We start from the raw sequence: 15,556 nt of genomic DNA, 5'->3' as shown, positions 1-15,556 counted from the left end.
TGCTGTACGTTGATGTCGACATCACGCCAGACTTTACATACAACGAGGAAGTACATAGCCAGACGGCTGGTGAACTTCTCCTCACGATTGAACACACCAACGGCCGCATTCTTCACCATGAGCAGCTGCACATGACTGGGGAGGCTTTGCGTGGAGGCGAAACGCTCTCCGCCCCAACGATCGTGGTGCCAATTATTGAGCCGAAGCCAACTCACTACTTCGTGAGGTGCCAATCCTTGTATTGGCTTGGAGCCGAGTGCTCTGTCGCCGTTTGTTTGATGAACGTAAGACTGCCGGACATCGCCCCGCCGCTGTTGGAGATGCAACAACGTCCCTCTGCCCTGGAGGATGAAACGGCACGGGATGTCTTCGCGACGCTTCAACCGTACGGCTTGGAGGCATCAGCAGATAAGTTGTTTCCCTTCACCGAGTTCTTCCCGGCGCAGCGCGACCTCGTGACGCCCATCATGGCGTATCCTTCGGAGAACATCTTTGCAGCGCTGCCACCCGGCGGTGGTAAGACGGCAATTGCTGAGCTCTTTATTTTGCAGTTTCTTCTGGAAGGGGCCCTATTAGAGACGAACATGGGCGCATCGGAGGAGACGTCTATGGCTGAAAAAGCTGTGCCTGCTGCTAAGCGAAAAATTCTGTACCTCACGGCACATGAGGCGTGCGCCATGCGTCGTTTTCAAGACTGGCGGCTCAAATTCGGTGAGGGTTTGAAGCAGCGGGTGGAAAAATTAGAGCCATTTGGTGAGGAGACGACGCTGAAGGCAGAAAAGGTTTATCAGGCCACTATTATTATCGCAAGTGGTAGCGGTTTGGCGCCGTTGTTACGTCAAGGTGCGGTGGATTGCCTTCTGAGCGTGACTCACATCATTGCTGACTGTGTTCATCTTATTCGTGCACCGGAGGGTCGTTGGATGGAGGAATGCTTGGCACGTTTGCTTTCAAAGCCTTACTTGGTAAACAATGGGCAGAAGCCTGCGCGTCTTCTTGCCCTCTCATACCCACTGATAAGCTGCACCGAGGTGTCACGATGGATGAAGATCCCGGCAGCGCGGCAATACAATTATGGTAATTCCTACCGGCAATTACATGTGCGTCTGGAGGCTTTGGAGCAAGGAGGGGCCCGCAGTCGGTACGAGGCAGCCACTGTCTCTGCACTAAAGGAACTACAGAAGGTGCGTTACGCATCGACTCCAAACGTTGTGTTTGTTCCCTCCGCGCGAGAAGCCGAGGAGCTTGCAAAACGCATAGTTCTCCGCTGCCGAGACTTTGTTCCTGAAGCGGTATGCGAAGATGTAGAAGATCAGAATATTGCGCTGCTTCTTTCAGCCGGAGTGGCTTACATGCATCGTGGGACAAGCCTGCTAGATGAGTTGATCATCATCGGGCATATAGAGAAACCAGCACGGCACCCGGAGACAGAGGCGGTGCTTCCATTAGTGCTTGTCTGTACTTTTGAGTCGGCATGGAGGTTGCCGGCTGCACTGTTTGGGACGGCATTCGTGTGCGCTGCGGAGCGACTTGGCGTTGCCAGCAAATTCGTCAACGCATCTGGTGGTGACTGTTCCGTGTCCGAACTTCTACAAATGACATCTCGAGCACTTAATGAGGCAGTCGTTTATTGCCGCGCCGCACGGCGTTGGGTGTGGGGCAGACTACTGAATGACCCACTGCCACTTGAGTCATACTTGCGGTACCCGAACGATTTTTGTGACGCCGTAAACGCCGCCGTGGCGCAAGGGCGAGCAAGTGACATGCCGGGCGTTTTGCGCATCCTGCAAAGTCATTACTTTCTGTACCATTTGCGCACGAACCTACAATTCTACGGCGTGCCCTCTAAAGAGGATATCCCAGCGTATGCCTCGGAGTTTGCTCGGTCCGTGATTGCCTCTTTACAGCAGGCGGGCTGCGTGGTTGTGACGGAGGGTGATGGGGATGAGACGGTAACGGTTCGGCCAACTACGCGGGGTATTGCGCTGTCGAATCATGGCATCACTGTGGGAACTATTGAGGCCATTGAAGAGGCAAAATCCGGCATTCGTGTATCTACCGTGGCGGGCGTGTGGCGGTTGATTGTCTCATCTTGTGTAGAGTTGACACCGGAGTACGTGGGTGACGCTGCCCGTATCACGGATGATGCCGAGATGCAGGCCTTGCAGACCATTGCTCGGGCATTTCCCAAGGGCTACGATGTGCAGTACGTGGACCTGGATTTTAGTAGGGGCTGGACGAAGGTCCAAATGCTTATTCTTGCGCACTGTGCCAGGATGTTTGTGCATGACTCATATATGGCGGGACATGAGGAGGAGGAAAGAAGAATGGCTGTAACTCATCCATTTGCTTCGCCATCGACGGCCGCTATCGACCCGCAGCTGCTTCTTAACATCCCAAGTACGGTAGCGGAGCGGCTGCGGGAGGACCTTTACGTCCTTTTGCCATCCGTACTGAATGTGGTACGAGGTGCTTGTGTGATATTTGACGGCAGGACCCAATGGAAACAGGCCCGTTATTTGATGCGTCTCTCTTCACAGATTGAACGGCGTACCTGGGGATTTGAAGATCCGTTGTTGCAACTTCCGTGTGTACAGGACTCAAGGACTCTGCTCGAGGTTCTAACGACAACAACAACAACGGCAAAAGCGTCATGGTCTCTTGAACGGTTGCAGGAGTTGTGCGCCCAACATGAGACACCAGCAGCGGAAGGTGCATGGAATGAACTTTCACACATGTTGTTGACATCCTTGCAGCGGCATGGCAATGTGAGCCGTGCGGTGGAAGAGACTGAATTCCTTTTGTCTCGCCTGCGTGTCGAGGCCGCGGCAATTCCACGTGTGATTTCACTCTCAGCCACAGGAACCGTAGAGGAGGTGGACGGTGCACATGCCTTCTTGGTGCGCGTGGAAGGTCACATCGCATGTACACTACCACCGTCATCGTCATCTTCGGAGCATTGCGGCGATTCGCTGGGCCCGTGGTGGATGCCGTGTGTTGTGCGACATGAGGGGCGTCCAAATTTGCCGGAGCGCTTGATGGCGTTGAGTGTGGTGACGCCGGAGAATTTGCCGGGTGGCACCGGCAATGAAGAGGATTCCGTGGATTGCGTGAATAGTGGGGCAGCGCTGAAGGCATCCAGCGCAAAACCATCATCCTTTTGGCGCATTTCCGGCACCCTGTCGTTCCCGCTGCATGATGTGGACGGGGAGGACCTGGAGACGCTGAAGATGACGGTGGCGGTGATCGCAGCGCGCTACATTGCGGACGCGGAGGTGGACGTTGTCTTCACTGCGGAATGAAGTCACATTGAAAAAGGAGAAAATAACGCGCTTGTTTCTTTGTTTTGTTGAATGCGCCTTTTTTTTGTTCTTTCCTTTTCCTTTTTTTTATACTGTACGCTCGACGGTGGTGGTGCCGCGCCAGAGGGAGAGAGGGGACCAAAGAATGATAATAATGAGGATTAACATGATAAAAGAAGTATTTTGCTGCGGAAGAGGGGGGAACGTGGGGGAAAAGAGAAAACAAAGGCAACGAACCACAACGCACCCACAGTTGTGCGGTGTTGTCAAGGGAGCAGGCGGGGAAGACATCAGTGCGCTTGAAGGGGTCGTGCCACTCGTCCGGTGCAGGTGCCTCAAAACAATACGGGCAGAATTCCGTTCATTGCGAGGGGCTCCTACACCGACCCTAAACCACTTTTTGTCGTGTCTGTTGGAGGAAAAGGAAACGAGGAGAAGGAGGAAAAGGAGAAGAAGGCGCGAATGTTTGCAGAGCCATTGCACCACTCTCTCAACGTGTGTTTTTTTTTTCTTTTTTTTTTCTTTTTTTCTCTCCTTCTTCTTCTTATCTCGTGTGCCACATCATTGTCTTTCCAGGTCCTGTACACATATATATATATATATATATATTTATATATACATTTAGTGTTTGTGTGCGAGGTGGGGGGAAACAATAAATATATTTTGGCCTGCTTTTAGCACGTGATGCCGAACCCACTGGAGGAAGATTCCGCTGGCGGTCTCGTGGCTGCCAACAACGGTACCCAGGAGAAGCAGCAGAATGGCCTGACGACGTTGGGTGACAAGGGAATTGAGAGGGAGAAGCTGCCGCGTATTGCATCCACGATGCAGAAGCAAAGGCACTGTAGTTTGAATTTCTCGCAAATGGGTTCATCCCAATATCTTCAAGGAAAATTATCACAACTGTTCCTCACGAATGGGGGCACTCACGGAGGATTATCCTCGACATTATCGAGAACCCAGTCCTCCAGCGATGAAGCCGCAGCTGTTGTCAGCGACCAGAAGGAGGTCACAGTAATAAGCTCAAAGGAGGTCCTGTGCTTGAGCGAAGTCTTTGGCGTGCCCCCGGCACGTGTACGGGAGGTGGCTGTTGCCTCGGAGGGTGATCGCGAACTGGTGTTGGCCATTCTTCAGAGTGAGTGGGAGGATCGAGAACAGCGGGGCGAGCCACTGCTGCCTTCGGCCGAGCGATCCCGAAGTGGAAGCATTAGCGACGTTGGAGATCGGCCAAAGCTGCAGTACGGCTCGAAGCACGCGGTGAGGCGGATCATGAAGCTTCTGGACCTCTCCCCTTTATGGGAGGGAGAGATCATTCATGCACTCAACGCCACAAAGGGGGACGCACAGGGGGCGTTGTCTGTCCTTACAATGAAGATGGAGATGGCAAACGGAGCACCAGCCCAGCGGCTGATGCGCTGCGGTGAAAGTATGTCTGAGCAGGATATGATAAAGGTTCAGGACTACATTGGCCTTCTGGAGAAATCGCTGGAGATCACAAAGGCACAGGCACTGCAAACAGAGTTTGAAGGACGCACAATAAAGGACATTGAGGATGCATTAAGGCTCACAGACGGAGACTTGAACCAGGCTCGACTGTATCTTCAGCAGGTGCCGGCACAAAAAGAGACCCGAAGAAATCTTGAGGCCCTCATTGCATCGCCCAAGAAAAGTTTTTTTAGAAAGAGGGAACGGCGACAATTGAAACGTTACCCCTCCGTAGTCAGCATTGCTTGCCCCGATAATGCCGTATCTTTGTTCCCTCATACTGCGCGTTCGAGGAGCCCTGATGAAGGCGATCGAGAAGCAAAGTCTCCCTTCAGCAAAACGACATATGTTTTTCGCCCAACGGATTTGGCGTTATCGCACGTCGAATTGCCTTCTCATTTGAAACAGCAAAATGCACATGAGAAGGGTGAGACAGCAATGGAACTACGGCCTAAGAAAACGGAATTACCCGAGATTATGCGGGAACCAGCAGATTTATGGATGGGCAAGATGCCAAGAGGTGGTAGCGTGTATGCCTTGAACAATTTAGATGATGAGACAGATGATGAGCCCTTGTCGCCACAGAGCGTTGCTGCCATCAAATCTGCATTTAGTCCAACCAAACAGGGCAGATCGTCCGAAAATAGGTCCTCGACCTCTCGTGGGCTCACAATGCCTCCATCACTGCCAACAAGTGGCATAGATGGCATTTATCCAGCTGCACCATCCCTGCGAGGTATCGCAGCGAGCTCCGGGCTTCCGCCACCGCCACCGCCGCCACCACCGGGCGCTGGAGCAAAGTCTGGACTTCCACCGCCACCGCCACCGCCGCCGGGCGCTGGAGCAAAGTCTGGACTTCCACCGCCACCGCCGCCACCACCGGGCGCTGGAGCAAAGTCTGGACTTCCACCGCCACCGCCGCCACCACCGGGCGCTGGAGCAAAGTCTGGACTTCCACCGCCACCGCCGCCACCACCGGGCGCTGGAGCAAAGTCTGGACTTCCACCGCCACCGCCGCCGCCACCGGGCGCTGGAGCAAAGTCTGGACTTCCACCGCCACCGCCGCCACCACCGGGCGCTGGAGCAAAGTCTGGACTTCCACCGCCACCGCCGCCACCACCGGGCGCTGGAGCAAAGTCTGGACTTCCACCGCCACCGCCGCCACCACCGGGCGCTGGAGCAAAGTCTGGACTTTCACCGCCACCGCCGCCACCGCCGCCACCGCCGCCACCGGGAGCTGGAGCAAAGTCTGGGCTTCCACCGCCACCGCCGCCGCCACCGCCCAAGGCGAAATCAAGACCCGCACAAACTGGTCCTACGCGTAGTATTCCCATCGATGTGGTAAAAAATATTTCGAAGGTGTCAGTATTCAAAGCCAAAGAATCTATTGTACTTCCCGAGCTGTACCGCAAGGAATTGGCTAATGAGTTTAGGCGGGTGGAGAAGAAACCAATGGAACGGGAAACGCTGGTGATGAAGGAGGTTATTATCGATCCCAATCGTGAGCGGAATGTGGGCATTGTGCTTCAATTTCTGCGGCTTCCTATACAGACTATTGAGGCAAGTGTGCGTACATTTGATGAGCTGACTCTTGGTGAGGAGCACATTTCAGGCCTTGTCAAGATTATTCCCCACGCCGAAGATCTTCGGCCTATTGAAGCATGGATGAGGCGCAATCCAAAGGCGAGCGTTGCGCGACTACATCAACTGAGCATACCTGTACGCTTTTTTATGATGACGATGAAAATTGGGCATTACGCCGAGCGTTTGCAATGTTGGAATTTAAAGAACGAATTCAAAGGGCGTATTGATGACCTTGAGGTGAAAATTTGCCGCACGCTAGAGGGAGTGTCTGCTGTGATGGAGTCCACGCAATTGCCCCGCTTGTTACAGGTTGTTCTTGCAGTAAGCAATTTTTTAAACACGGGTAGTCGATTTCAGGAGGCGAAAGGATTTCGTGTGACGCAACTACCGCAAATTATTGAATTTCCGACAACAAACAACAACCGGGTTCTTTTGGATTATTTGGTTGAGATCATCGACCAGCAGGACCCGGCCCTGCACAATTGGACGGAGGAACTGTTGTCGGCGGCGGAAAACGCATCAAACTTTGATGTATCCGGGGTCGCTGGGGAGCTTAAATCCGGTCGCGCTCGTCTGCAGAAGTGTGCGTCACTTGTGCGTGCGATTCCGGATGACAAGCCATGGACAACGAAGCTTGGGAAGTTTATCTACACCGCCTTTCCAGCGCTGGATCATGTCGAGCAGCTGATGAGCGAGTTGAATGCGAAAATTGAGTTGATGCCGGCTTATTTCTGCGAAAATTCCAGTTCTTTTTCTATGAATGACACGATGCGGTGCCTGGCAAACTTTGCGAAGAAGTATAACAGAAAGAGAGACCAGTTGGCAGCGAAACAAATGCGACTATCGAAGTTGGCGGCAAAAGATGCGGAGAATTCAGAGAATGTCACGGAAGACCCCAATTCGAGGGTGAATGTTAACGAGTCGCACAAGGTACAACATTCATTACAAGAATCCAAAATAAAAGTAGAAAAAGAGCGAAGCAAGCCATCTTCTCCAGCCCCATATGCCCTGATGGCCAAGAGTGATAGGAGAGGTACGGTGGGCAATGGCCGCGGAGTAGGGAGGAGGACGGAGAGCCTTAACAATGGGTCCTGCAGCAACTCCAGCAATGGTGAAACTTGTTCTGAACCCCGTCTATTACTCTTCCAGTAGGCATGCATCTTTAAAATAACAACAATAAGAAAAACAGAACGAATTTCATTTTTATTTTTATTGTCTGCGTCCAACCCTTGTCGTTTCTCTTGTATATATGAGGTTTAAAGTGACGAGATATATACATACATATATATATATATATATATTTACTTATTTATATATTTTGTGTGTGTGTGCTGTTGAGATTTTTTATTTTTTTTATTTTTTGGTTTTGTTTTTGCGTTGCTTGTGTGTATGGCAAATAAAGAGAGAGAGGGAGAGAAGAGAGAAGAGAGACCCGGTGAAGAAGAATAAAACGGCGATTATTTATTTATTTATTTATTTATTTTGGTTTTATGTGTTTGTACTTTGAAATTTCTTTTTTTTTTTCTTTTTTTTTTTTTATGGTTTATTTTATTTTATTATTATTTTTTCAAAAAATCCATTCGTTGGTTGCTTGACTGTTGACGCGAAATATTATGTTTTTTTTTTTCCTTTTTTTTTTTTACATTTTTCATCGGGTCTTTTTTTTTTTTTTTTTTTTCCCCCCCCCTCTTCCCCCTTTGTTGGGGTTGTTGTTTTTTATATAAAAATATGTAAAAAAAATATATATGTGCGTTCCACTTTTTTCTTTTTTTTTTTTTCTTTTTGCTGTATGGTTTTATTTATTTATTTATTTATTTATATTTATTTATATTTATTTATATATTTTTTCTTTTTCTTCTATATATATATATATGTGTTTTCTCCTTTTTTCTTCGTAGCGTACTCGTTGTGAATATATTTATATGTTTGTTGTTTTGTTGTGGTGTTTGGTATTATTTGAGTCTGCGGTACGTGTCCATTCCGCCTTGAATGCGAACTTTAATTCTTTTTTTTTTTTTTTTTTTTTCTGCGTGTTTATTTTACTGCGACGCCAACTCCTGTTTTTTGTTTGTTTGTTTCCTTCCATCTGCTTTTATGCATGCTCGGTTTGCACACACACACACACACACAGAGAGAGAGAGAGAGAGAGAAAGAGGGAGAGAGGAATAAGAAGGGTGTGCGTGTGTGTGTATGCGTACGTCCATCGTTCGTGACTCCGACAGGCGGGATACACATACATATAAATACATAGACCGACGAAATTAAGGCGTGCTGGCAGCGTTATTGTCATTGGGCAAATGCAGGTGAGGACGAGAAGGGAGGGGGTGGATGATTGCTTCGGGGCTGACGAGTCAATTGCCGATATCGCACGTGTCTGCTTGGTGCTGAGTGGCGCGGGTCGTAAGGCAGCCTGTGTTTTGTCATGTGACTCCATTCAGTACAACATTCGCCTTGGCTCCCGCTCCGCATTTCTTTTGCGGGGCCTCACGCCACGGCGTGGTAGGTCGCTTGTCACGGGCCAAACGCCGGAAGACGCTGCCGACGCTAGGAATGACACGAAGAATACAGATGGCGGTGTGCGTCGCAAGGGCGGTGTGGACACAATCTCGTGTGCGGAGGAGGAGGTGCTTGCGGCTCGCATAAGCGCAGATGACGAATTGGACCGTCACGACGCCTTTCTCGATCTCTCTCGCGCGTTGGAGGAGGCCTTTTGTTGGCACGGGGCATTCACGGCCATCGACGACACCGCTGGCCGTGGCCGGTTGCTGATGGCTCCGCAGGTTGCCCGAGAGCTTCCCGCGCGCTGGGTGATGCAGAGCCTAAACGAAACGACGGGGGTGCGGGCAACCCGTGACACCGTGACGCTTCTTGACCGCGGCGAGACGGTCCGTCTCCGCCACGTCCACGACGCCACGCTGTACACCGTCGTGGACGTGGCGGACATGGCTGGTGGGCAGTATTGGGTGGAAATTGCGCCGACGGAGCCATCTACTATGGATTCTAGGCGTGTGGACCGTGAAGACATCATCTTAGAGCCGCCGAGGCCGGTGTATTTTGATCCGCTTCTTCCAGCAGACGAGTTTAATAACATCCGCGGAACGTCAACATGCCTTTTTGTTGCGGCCACACTCGCGTTGCGGGGGATTCGTCTCCCACGCGAGAAGACGATGGTGACGGCAAATAAAATGAAGGGGTTTTCCAAGAATGTGACGGTCCGCATGGGTCACTATGTGCGCGGGCTTCGAAAGAAACTGAGCGAGCGGTGCCTGGCGCGACGCTCGTGCTGTGACGAACCAGGCATGACTTTATCAGGGCTGGTGGAGGTACGCATGACGCAAGACTGTGTGACGTTGCGCTACGGGGGCCGAGCGATTGAAGTGCTTCAGCGTACTGTCGAGCGGTTGTCGCTGTTGTGGGATGCACGTCTCCAAAGGGAACGGGAAGGGACTGCCGTCAATGGACGCGGAGTGGAGTCTGCACGGGATGTATGGCAATACGCAGTGACGCAGCAGAGGACAAGTGTATCCGATGGTTTGCATGTTTTCATGACATCTGAGCCGTTTTTCTTACGTGCCTTCACAATGCTTCTGCGCTACCGCTCTCTTTTTGGGGAAATGGGCTACAATCAAGGCCCACATGCCGCCGTTCCACCTCTCGTCATGCGACAGCTGTGTGAGGCCTTCGATGTGCAGTGTGAGGCGTTTGCCAGCCCCATCAACGCACAACTCTCGCATTTCGGTTCTCTTTTTCCGGATACGGATTACTATTTTGGTAGCCTTGGCTCCTTTTTTGACCTCTCATTCGTGGCCGGCCACTATGAAGTGAACCCACCCTTTGTCACGGCCGTGTTGCAGCGTCTACAGACATGTTTGCTGCAAGGTGCGCTTGCTTGTCACGACGGCGAGGACGATCCGTCACTGCTTTTTGTGATTGTGCTGCCGTCACACGACTTGGATGACGCGGAGGTGGCACTCCATGACTCCCCAACGCCGTCACAACACCGTCACACTGTGAGGGAGAAGGTCGGCAATATAGACGACAACAGGGATGGCGGCGGTGGCGACGGCCATGGTGGAGTCAGTAGAAAGCGTGGACGCCCGGACAGCGCTGGTGAGACGATGAGTGTGGAGCGGGCGCTGCGTGAGAGTTCATTTTGTTTCGCCCACGCCCTTTGCGCTGCCGCCGAGTCCGCGTATGTGGATGGACACCAGCACCTTCTGCGGGCACCGCTTTTCTGCATCGGCACACCCACCCGACTGATTGTCCTGGGGAATCGCGCAGCCCGCCGTCGCTACGACAACGCTGCCGAAAGACTTGCCGCTGTGAAGGACACGTGGCGCCGCTACACACTGGAGTTCAAGCTGGAGAAGAGAAGGGCGTGACACGTCACTCCGTATGCATCTTTTTTTTTCTTTTTTCTCTTTCTGTCTGTTTGTCTCTCTTTTTATTTTCTTTTCACAACTTCTCCTGATGTCACGTGACTGACGGTCTTTCCCCAGTTTTTTTCTCTTTTTTTTTTTTTTTTCTCACTTTTTTTTTTTTTTTTTGGCAACACCCACACACCCGACGTTATATATCTCGTTGCAGTTGGGGGGAAGCAGTGGCCATCCAGCGCCAAAGGAGCAACACACAAGCACGCAGAATAATAATAATAATAATAACAACAACAACAAAAGGAGGGGGTGGTGTACGAAGGCAACAGCGAACACACAAACAGCCAAGCAAAAAAGAAGGGGTTAGTAAAAAAGGGGGCCAGTGTTTTTTTTTTTTTCTTCTTATCTTGTGTACAATGAAGGCACCTGCAGCGCATGTCCCAGTGAAGCGCATTGCGGATGCCAGGCCCAATGAGCGACTCATGGCTTTATTCATTGCCCAGCTAAGGAAGCGTCTTGCGGAGTCGACAAGCCTGGATGAGTTTAATAATTGGATGAATGAACAATATCAGGCTTTGGAGGCCTCACTGTTGGAGCCGCAATCGCTGCGACCGCTTGTGGATGCAGTTGGTGAGTCCGTCCTCACCCCGACGTCTCAGGAAACGCTAACAGAGTGCGGTGACGAATACATTGAACACGGGGTTTACTGGGCCCCGGAGACGCAAGGGAATCCATGCACCACCTTTTCTTCAACGACGGAATCATTCCGTGTGAACACACCAGCGAGCATTGGGAAATTAAATCGAGCTTCCCCAAGAGCAGCAAACGCTGCCGAAACCAATACACAAAACTTATTGCAGCATGAAATGAATAGGCTTTTGCTGTCACCAAGAAGTACCGGTCCTGGTGAGGACGTCAAAACCGAAAAGGAAGCACTTTCCGTTCTTCAACTGTCATCTGTGTGGGCACCAAGCATTTTTCACCGTGGTATTGCGAAACCACTGGGCCGCGGCAAACCGTACCGCGGGAGCGAAACCAACCCGCTCGGATGTGGCGACAGTCACGGCAGCGAAAACCAGTCGTATTCAATACTCCCAGACAGCATCCATGGCGCATCGACTGTGAGTCATCGCACTGGAGCACCACCCCTTCGGAATGGCGTCTCAATCCTTGACATTGGAAGCAACGGTGACTTTGGTGAAGGCATGCCAGCGTTCTCTCTTGATGGGCGATTAACAAGTCAGGGACCAATTTTTTCCCGTTCTTCTTCGCGTCATTCACCTGTTTTTCGCCCGATTGATCAGGTCCAGGAGGCACTCCGCAGCGTCGGGGTTCCATTTCTAGGGGATGTGAACTCCTCCAATGTGGACATATTGCATTATCGGCAATGTTATGGCCCCAAAGCCTACGTGTACACATGTCTGAATGTGCTGCTCCGCTACAACTTTTCTGTGCGGTTTGGCTTTAATGTGCGGCGGCTGTACTGCTTCTACAACACCGCCGTCAATTACATTTTTCCGGGGAATCCATTTCATAATGCATACCATGCATCGGATATTGTTTTAGCGGCCAATCAGTTTTTGTCGGAGCCGCACGTGGCGGAGAACTTCAGTGATGAGGAGCTTTTCAGTTTTCTTTTTGCCTCCACTGTGATGAAGCTGGGTCATGTGGGGATGACAAACGCATTTTTGATTAAAATACACCACCCGTATGCTGCATTGTACGGATTTTTTTCTCCACAGCAGAGCGTTAGCCTTGCATTGGGGTTGACATTGCTAGACACGCCGGAGTGCTGCTTTCCAACCGTTGCCTCTTCACAGGAGAGCGATCACGATTCAACGCCGTCGGTGTGGACACATGAAAAAGGGGTTGAATTATATGAAATGACAGCGCAACTTATCATTTCCACGGATGAACGTCGTCACCAAGTGCTGCTCAATCAGCTTCAACAAATACTGCGGGAAGGTGCGGGGAATGTCGTGCGTGAAAGCCACCTGATGATCATCCTTCAGAATGTTCTTCATGCCGCGGACTTTTGTTATGTTTTTCGTCTTTCATCCGTGTACCGAATTGCCGCCGCATGTGCCGTGGCTGAGGTGTATCAACAGAACCAGACACGCATTTGGCTCACGGAAAGGGGACTGCGACAGTGGCCCTGGAACGGACCTCACGCCGCCACTGCAGGGGAAAAACGGGCCAAGGAGTCAAACAATAACATACTTGGAGGTTTCTTTTCTTGCGAGGGATCTTTCTATGGCATGGGCGAATGCCGTGAACCCGAAAAAGTGCCGTCCATGTACTCAGATTTGACGGACGGCCTCACCCCCAGCAATCCTTCCCTTACGCCCTCGGTGGGTCATATCGGGGAAGCATCGGGCTTTTCTCCACTGCACCACGCGAAGGTGCTGCAGACGGCGGTGTTGGAGACGGTGTTCCTGCCGTTTATATTTACCCTTTCGCCATTTGTGCCGGACTACTGGTTGACGAATGCACAGAGCAATTTGGTGTGGCTGGGGGAATTCTCTGCGGATGCCTTTGAGGCCGATGTGATGGGGTTATTGCGCCATCCGGAGACCGGCGGACTTCGGCTGCGGTCAATTGGCGCCAATGGCTTTGAGCGTCGGGTGATTCGGCGCATTGTTGATCCACTTTTTCAGCAACACACGGAGGAGACGAAGTAGTGAAGGAGAGAGAAAGAGGGATGCGGATGTGTTTTTTTCTGTTTGTGTGTGGTGGTGGTGCCGACACCCGAGATAGGGGGGGAAAAAAAAGAAGAAAACAGAGAATAAAATGAAATAAATAAATAAATAAATAAATAAATAAATTTTAAAAATAAAAAAAAAAAAACTGACGGACGGTGCATAGGTGAGAAAGGGAATTGGCTGCTGAAAAAAGAGGAGGCGATGTAAAAAGGAACGTACGGTGGGCCGCACAACAACAAAAACAAAAAACATGAAGCTAAAAACACACACAATCACACATGATGGCATTTATACAAGAATGTATGTATAACACATCATCTGTACATGCGTATTGGTGTTATATATATATATATATATGTATTATTGGGAGTCCGAGGGAAAAGGAAAAGACGCAAGGAATGTGTGAAAACAAAATGAACTTTTCCCTTTTTGTTTCCTGCCCTTTTTATCCCACAAGCAAGTCAAAACAACAAAGAATAAAAAAGGAAAAAAAAAGAAAAAGAAAAGGAGGACGCAAGGGGATTACAATGGGCTCAAGGAACGTCTTTTGCAATAAATGAATGAATCACGCAAAGGTGTTATTTATATATATTTCTTTTTTTTTTTTTTTCTTCTTCTATTTTTATTTTTATTTTTGATATGTATTGCCAAATTTGCCCTTTTCATTTTTTATTTTATTTTTATTTGTGTGGTTGTGTGTGGTTGTATGTTTAATTTATTATTTTGTCAGCTCCTGCTAAGCCTGTAATTAGGAGGCGAGCTGCATCGATGACCCCTCTTTCCCCTTTTCCCCTTTTCTCCCCCTCGTGGCGCCTTTTGATGGGATTTACACATGACATACACACACGCATGTTGCCCACGGTTATGTGTGCTCATGAGGCACTCTACGGTGTATTTTTGTATGAAACCTTCTTTATTATTATTATTATTATTATTATAAATAATTGAAAATATAAAAAAAAATATATATATATATAAATATAAATATATATGGCCGTTTTTTAGTGTCTTTATGTTCCCTTCATCCCTCTTATTTTGTTATTCATTGGTTTACGTTACGTCTTTTTTTTTTTTTTTTTTTGCTTGTGTTTGTCATGTTCCATTTCTTTTTTTTTTCTCTTTTTGTTGCTGTTGTTGTTGTGTATTTTTGTATGCATTTTGCCAAAATTTTTTTCTTTCTTTTTTGATCGAATTTAATGTGAAGAACTTCGGACACATCCACGTACTTCTTCCACCCTCATCTTTGTTTGTGCAGGCACGCAGGCAGCGGGACTTGAGGTGCCTTCACTCCTTTTACTGATATTTATATATTTTTATTTATTTACGGAGCGAAAGCACATGTGTCTTTTGCCGATACAACGAAAAAAAAAAAAAAAAGTGAAAGAGGAATAGAAGTGTGTGTGTGTGTGGGCGGAAAGAATGTACGACCGGGCGGGGTCTGGGTGGATGGTAGTGTTTTTTTTTTTTATGGTTGAAGGCTTAACTCTTTTTTTTTTTTTTTACGAGGATTTGTTGGAGGGTGGCGGGTGGCAGTTTCTTTTTTTTTTTCTCTTCTCCCTGTCGTCCCCCTTCCCCCCTCCCTGCAGCCCTTCACGCGGCGGGGACTCCGGCGGTTGCGGGCCCTCAACGTCATGGACGCCACTCCGCGGGCTCACGACGATCCCCGGGCATCCCACGAGGTCCCTCCGGACGTGTTGGCTGCTGCATGGGCGCAGGTGTGTGTGTGTGGAGCCCTCCCCCCCTACAGCGAGGGGGGACGTTCGGTGCATTCAACCCGCCCTGCCCCCTTCCTCCATCCCTCCCTGCGGGGAGACGGCCTCATCCAGGCGCATATTTCCTTGAGGAAATGCGGCAACTGAGAGGCGATGCAGCAATGAAACATGGCGGTGGTTGAAGGGTGGAGGTATTGATGTTTTATTGATTTCATCATGTAATTTATGGTGACGACACGAGTCCCGCTTCCCCTTCTCACTCCACATGTTGTACACAAACCTGCGCGGGTGCGGTGCGATTGCCACCAGAGCGATGAGGGAGAGAGTGAAGAAAAAGAGAGAGAGAAAAAAAAAAAAAAAATAAACTCCCCAAAAACACAAAAAAACAAAAACAAAAA

At 49.9% G+C, this 15,556-nt stretch overlaps 4 protein-coding genes across 4 annotated transcripts, besides 32 other annotated features; all 4 read left to right on the top strand.

The window, feature by feature from the left end:
- Positions 1-3,302, top strand: Tc00.1047053511313.40 (ATP-dependent RNA helicase, putative; the record flags this gene model as incomplete). The annotated part of the gene is made up of 1 exon (XM_803263.1): positions 1-3,302. A coding segment is annotated over one exon (3,302 nt), but the record flags the coding sequence as incomplete, so codon positions are not given.
- Positions 1-15,556: a sequence feature (heterozygous, Esmeraldo-like haplotype).
- Positions 3,717-3,758: a sequence feature (CT-rich).
- Positions 3,803-3,848: a sequence feature (A-rich).
- Positions 3,885-3,923: a microsatellite.
- Positions 3,987-7,523, top strand: Tc00.1047053511313.30 (formin, putative; the record flags this gene model as incomplete). Its single annotated transcript, XM_803262.1, has 1 exon — positions 3,987-7,523. The coding sequence occupies one exon, from the start codon at positions 3,987-3,989 to the stop codon at positions 7,521-7,523; it is 3,537 nt and encodes a 1,178-aa protein (XP_808355.1).
- Positions 5,547-5,717: a microsatellite.
- Positions 5,790-5,957: a microsatellite.
- Positions 5,985-6,020: a microsatellite.
- Positions 7,641-7,688: a microsatellite.
- Positions 7,711-7,733: a sequence feature (AT_rich).
- Positions 7,829-7,854: a microsatellite.
- Positions 7,881-7,939: a sequence feature (A-rich).
- Positions 7,988-8,049: a sequence feature (A-rich).
- Positions 8,084-8,118: a sequence feature (AT_rich).
- Positions 8,130-8,155: a microsatellite.
- Positions 8,166-8,216: a microsatellite.
- Positions 8,374-8,397: a microsatellite.
- Positions 8,482-8,501: a microsatellite.
- Positions 8,502-8,534: a microsatellite.
- Positions 8,669-10,753, top strand: Tc00.1047053511313.20 (hypothetical protein, conserved; the record flags this gene model as incomplete). The annotated part of the gene is made up of 1 exon (XM_803261.1): positions 8,669-10,753. The coding sequence occupies one exon, from the start codon at positions 8,669-8,671 to the stop codon at positions 10,751-10,753; it is 2,085 nt and encodes a 694-aa protein (XP_808354.1).
- Positions 10,772-10,828: a sequence feature (A-rich).
- Positions 10,871-10,918: a microsatellite.
- Positions 11,013-11,044: a microsatellite.
- Positions 11,161-13,425, top strand: Tc00.1047053511313.10 (hypothetical protein, conserved; the record flags this gene model as incomplete). The annotated part of the gene is made up of 1 exon (XM_803260.1): positions 11,161-13,425. The coding sequence occupies one exon, from the start codon at positions 11,161-11,163 to the stop codon at positions 13,423-13,425; it is 2,265 nt and encodes a 754-aa protein (XP_808353.1).
- Positions 13,538-13,569: a microsatellite.
- Positions 13,570-13,591: a sequence feature (AT_rich).
- Positions 13,785-13,807: a microsatellite.
- Positions 13,910-13,952: a sequence feature (T-rich).
- Positions 14,038-14,082: a sequence feature (A-rich).
- Positions 14,111-14,132: a sequence feature (AT_rich).
- Positions 14,360-14,384: a microsatellite.
- Positions 14,409-14,438: a microsatellite.
- Positions 14,509-14,570: a sequence feature (A-rich).
- Positions 14,746-14,770: a sequence feature (AT_rich).
- Positions 15,466-15,556: a sequence feature (T-rich).

The sequence above is a fragment of the Trypanosoma cruzi genome, genomic scaffold (genome assembly GCF_000209065.1).
Source record: "Trypanosoma cruzi strain CL Brener 1047053517089 genomic scaffold, whole genome shotgun sequence".
Classification (NCBI taxonomy): Eukaryota; Euglenozoa; class Kinetoplastea; order Trypanosomatida; family Trypanosomatidae; genus Trypanosoma; species Trypanosoma cruzi.
Note: the sequence above shows the minus strand (reverse complement) of the source record. Positions and strands in the feature narration are given on the sequence as shown.